General features: G+C 31.6%; 1 protein-coding gene across 1 annotated transcript in view; it reads right to left on the reverse strand.

The window, feature by feature from the left end:
* LOC106474095 (amyloid beta A4 precursor protein-binding family B member 2-like) overlaps positions 1-4,530 on the reverse strand; it is a gene marked incomplete at its 3' end in the record, with an annotated part of 40,857 nt that overhangs the window by 23,396 nt on the left and 12,931 nt on the right. The window contains exons 3-4 of the mRNA XM_022402480.1: positions 3,366-3,601; positions 1,316-1,437 (exon numbers count right to left, since the gene is read on the reverse strand). Of these exons, the coding sequence (XP_022258188.1) occupies positions 1,316-1,437; positions 3,366-3,601 (358 nt within the window). The remainder of the gene's footprint in view (positions 1-1,315; positions 1,438-3,365; positions 3,602-4,530) is intronic.

Consider the following 4,530-nt stretch of genomic DNA (forward strand, 5'->3'; position numbering starts at 1 on the left):
CGAAGTGAACAACAGAACAAATGACGCTGCTGAAGACGTGCCACCTGAAGAAGCCACTGTTGAAGAAGAAACTCTACTCGGTTTTGAAAAGGAAAACAGTGAAGCTGTTAACGAAGTTACTATCACTGATGTGACTGTTACCGATAATGGGACATTTCCTGATGGAGCAGATGAACCACTCGTGAAACAGAAGCCAATGAGACGGAGACCAGTACGAAAGAAGAAACGTCCTGTAAAATTAAGAGACTTTGTTGTATTTTAATTTTGTGTTTGTAAATTATGTACATTTAATCAAGTTGTTGTTAGTTATCCATTTGTTTAATGTAAGTAGCTATTGTTCGGGATGAGCAACATTAAGAAAGGGGCAGTGTTATGACAGCAGAAGTTACGTGACGCTGGGAGCATGCACGCTGGAGTTTCTAGAAGGATCATGACTTATCGACGAACCCCACGAATGTCCGAGTGTTTGTCAGGCGCCCTCTTTTTTAGTATATAAGCCCGTCAAATAAAGCCAGTGAGAGATAGATGTGCAGATAAATTGAAGATAGAGATAACTGAGTCAAGCGAACAGTAGGCACCATAAGTAAAGTGTGTGAATCACTACTGAGTTTTACTGAACTAGATGTTTGTTTAATGGTCCATATACTTCATACATATTAGAGTGTTAATCACTGAGTTTTACTGAACTAGATGTTTGTGTTGCATATCTGCTTGTTTGTTAATTTCCAGTATAAGTTCTTTCCAAGGAACTTCAGCGATACAAGTCCTTTCTTAATTAAACCTAGTTTATTCTTTCTTGATACAACTTTGTAATACACAGTTTCCACAGTCACTTTAAACTTAACAACCTTTATAACGCATGTTATAAATCGATTAACACTCTAATATGTATGAAGTATATGGACCATTAAACAAACATCTAGTTCAGTAAAACTCAGTGATTAACACTCTAATATGTATGAAGTATATGGACCATTAAACAAACATCTAGTTCAGTAAAACTCAGTGATTAACACTCTAATATGTATGAAGTATATGGACCACTAAACAAACATCTAGTTCAGTAAAACTCAGTGATTAACACTCTAACATGTATGAATAAATTTCTTACACAAAGAAGTTCCAGTTGAATGTTTCACATTAAATATAAAAAATTTAATTCCTGTATCACACTTCATTTTGTTAGCACTTACTTTAAAACATCAATGAAGTTTACTATTTAAGAAACAGAATCTTAAGGCTACCTAATATAAGTGCTAAACCTAGCTGAAATCATTAAGAAACTTCTTATATGACACATGAGAAGACAACACACCTGCGAGTGAAAGCCCTTGGAGATTTTTCTTGCTCTGCTTCTTTCGTTGAGTGGCATAGGTGGAGGGGCTTCTCGCTGGATGGTACCGCTACTGATATGCCAGTAATAAGGTCCACTGTCGTCTGTAGAGAGCAAACAGAGAGGTTACTAACGTAAGATATGATATCCAAATTGAGTAATTAAAATAAACATATAGCTTAAGAGAATACACGTTCAATCGTTATTTCTATATAAAACATGATTGTTATGAAGATAATGATACAAAATACACAAAATGTATTGGTGTTGTGATAGAAACGTTTTTAATTTTACCTTGAGTCAACATATGAGTTCAGACACATCTCTAACCTGATGCAACATGCTCAAACTAATCATTAATGAATTAGCAAAGTCAGATTTGGAAACAGAACAAAATCAGAGCTTTGGATATATAATCTCATTACAATGTACCACATGTTTAGAGAAGTTTTTACTTTTATATGGAAATATTTTTAAAAAATCTACAATTTCCCTATATGTGAGAATTATGACACTTGCTCTCTTGGCATCCCCTCTTCTCTAATTTATTTACCACCCCTAGGAGTGGTAGTAGGAGTACAAAATTTAACATATATTACTTATTATAATATGGTCCTTGCTCAGAGAAGGCACAATTTTCATAGCCTTCAATCTTATTTGGTTACAGAGCCATGAAATAGACAACTAGACCCCTCTTGCCACACCCACCTGTCACATCTTCTCTTTCAGAAATTACCTATAGTTTTCTTTGACATTCAACACTATATTAATTATAACCTATAGAAAATCAAGCTTTTCATCTACCAAATAACATATTATATTATGATGTTTTCTGTAAAGAAAACTGTCAGTTTCATTTTCAGTTCAAGCTTGATTCCCACAGGAAACACATCAATAAGCTTAAATGAAGATTTAATGGCTCTTATCACACAGAAAGAAAGGCAGAAAATTTGTGATAGTTATGGGACATTGTCTGTTTTTTGCACATTATTATTCTATATTCTTTGGTGCATTATTTAATTAAATAAAATATATTAAATTCCATGGACAATCGACAGTAAAAAAAATATATAAAAGATCAAGGTAAGTACTTTTTCTCTTGTTTTTCATGTGCATATTTTAATTATTATTATAACAGTAACTAAAATGTAAAAAATAGGAAACATTTTATGTTAGTTAAGGTTAGATAGATTAAATAAAAATAAATAATAATACCAATATAATAAAATTTTTCATGAGGTATGCTGCTCATGAGTAGAACATTTGCTAAGTGATTTACAACTTATAATGGCATGAATAGTAGTTAGACAGGGGTTCAAAAGGTAATAAAACAATAAAATTTAATTATAAATAGATGTATATTGTTATGAGCTTAAAGCTACTTAGGATAAATGAATGCGGTTTCATATTACAATTTGAAGTAATTCCAAAAAGAAAAAGGGTTTATTTAGATTCATTTAGATATTTTTATTTGTGGTTATGATGTAGGTCAAATTGACCAATCCCGTATATAGATAGAGTAGAGAGAATAACAGATAAAGTATAAAGTTTTACATTTGAAATGTATTTTGGAGGTTTTTGAGATTACACAAATCAAATCTGAGATTTTTGAATGAAGAAAAGTATTTTTAATCTAAAATGGAAATCACTTAGCACTCAGATCTTTAGTAAATGGTTACAGGGTCGATTGATTCAACCAACTTGGTAATGAGAGTTAACCAACTTGACATTAAAAAGTAGTTTATAATTCAAGTTTTAATAGAAGTTTAATTTCAAAGGAAAATATTTAAATAAATTCTCAACCTTCACTTTTCTGTATCATGTGACATTTCCTTGTTCCAAATTGCCCATTTTAGATTTTCTTTCCACCTCTATATGACATTTTGAGTTTGGCATAAGTTATATGCTATAGATATTGTAAGCCATAATGGGTCTACAAACCAAACAAACATCACTATCTACAAATAAACAGTGTATGATTGTATGTGTATAAATAAGAACATAACAAAAGTATATTTCAGTTGCTGCAAACCTTCATGTTTTTCCCATCCACGAGGTAACAAATCATCATCAGCATCACTTGAAGTATTGCTCGTATCTTCCTGAAGAGAGTTACTATGAGACAGAGAATCCTTCTCACTGTCTGTTTTTCCTACTTTCTTCCTCATAGGAACAGCATACAAGTCATTAGTTAGGCTTCCCTGGATGTGAGGAATTTCTCTTTCAAATGCTTCATCTTTGTCTCGATTCACTTCATGAACTTCTCTGCTTTAAAAAATATTTTACAATAGAATAAAATTACTGTTTACAAATCGTAGTTTTGAAAAGGCTTGGTCCACTACACAAAAATGGAAACTTGTCAATGATTTAATCATTAGTACAGTGTATAAAGAAAAAGTTTCTTTGGAGACAACTTTATATCAACATAGTATTACCTGTCTGCCAGAGTAGAAATCAAATTTCATAGTTCTTAAAATACATAACATCTATCACAAATGATATTCTAGCTAATCAAGGAAACTTTGATTTTCCCTAACAGTATCTATGACACTTTCACAGCTCTAACATCATTTTATGTTAGTTACATGTAGTGGAATCCATAACAGATTTATTTAGGGGTACACTGATTAAGATTTTCTTGGCTAATTCTGATAGTTGATGACTACCCAGCCATATCGGCTAATACCAATATTTTGTATTAGTGCAAGTAAGGTACTTTAAACTAGTGAAACAAACTTAGGTACTTTAAACCACTGAAACAAACTTAGATACTTTAAACCACTGAAACAAACATAGGTACTTTAAAAACCACTGAAACAAACATAGGTATTTTAAACTAGTGAAACAAACATAGGTACTTTAAACTAATGAAACAAACTTAGGTACTTTAAACTAGTGAAACAAACTTAGGTATTTTAAACCACTGAAACAAACATAGGTACTTTAAACCACTGAAACAAACATAGGTATTTTAAACCACTGAAACAAACATAGGTATTTTAAACTAGTGAAACAAACATAGGTGTTTTAAACTAGTGAAACAAACATAGGTGTTTTAAACTAGTGAAACAAACTTAGGTACTTTAAACTAGTGAAACAAACTTAGGTACTTTAAACTAGTGAAACAAACTTAGGTACTTTAAACTAGTGAAACAAACTCAGGTACTTTAAACTAGTGAAACAAACATAGGTGTTTT

This window comes from Limulus polyphemus, unplaced genomic scaffold, assembly GCF_000517525.1.
Source record: "Limulus polyphemus unplaced genomic scaffold, Limulus_polyphemus-2.1.2 Scaffold6814, whole genome shotgun sequence".
Taxonomy (NCBI): domain Eukaryota; kingdom Metazoa; phylum Arthropoda; class Merostomata; order Xiphosura; family Limulidae; genus Limulus; species Limulus polyphemus.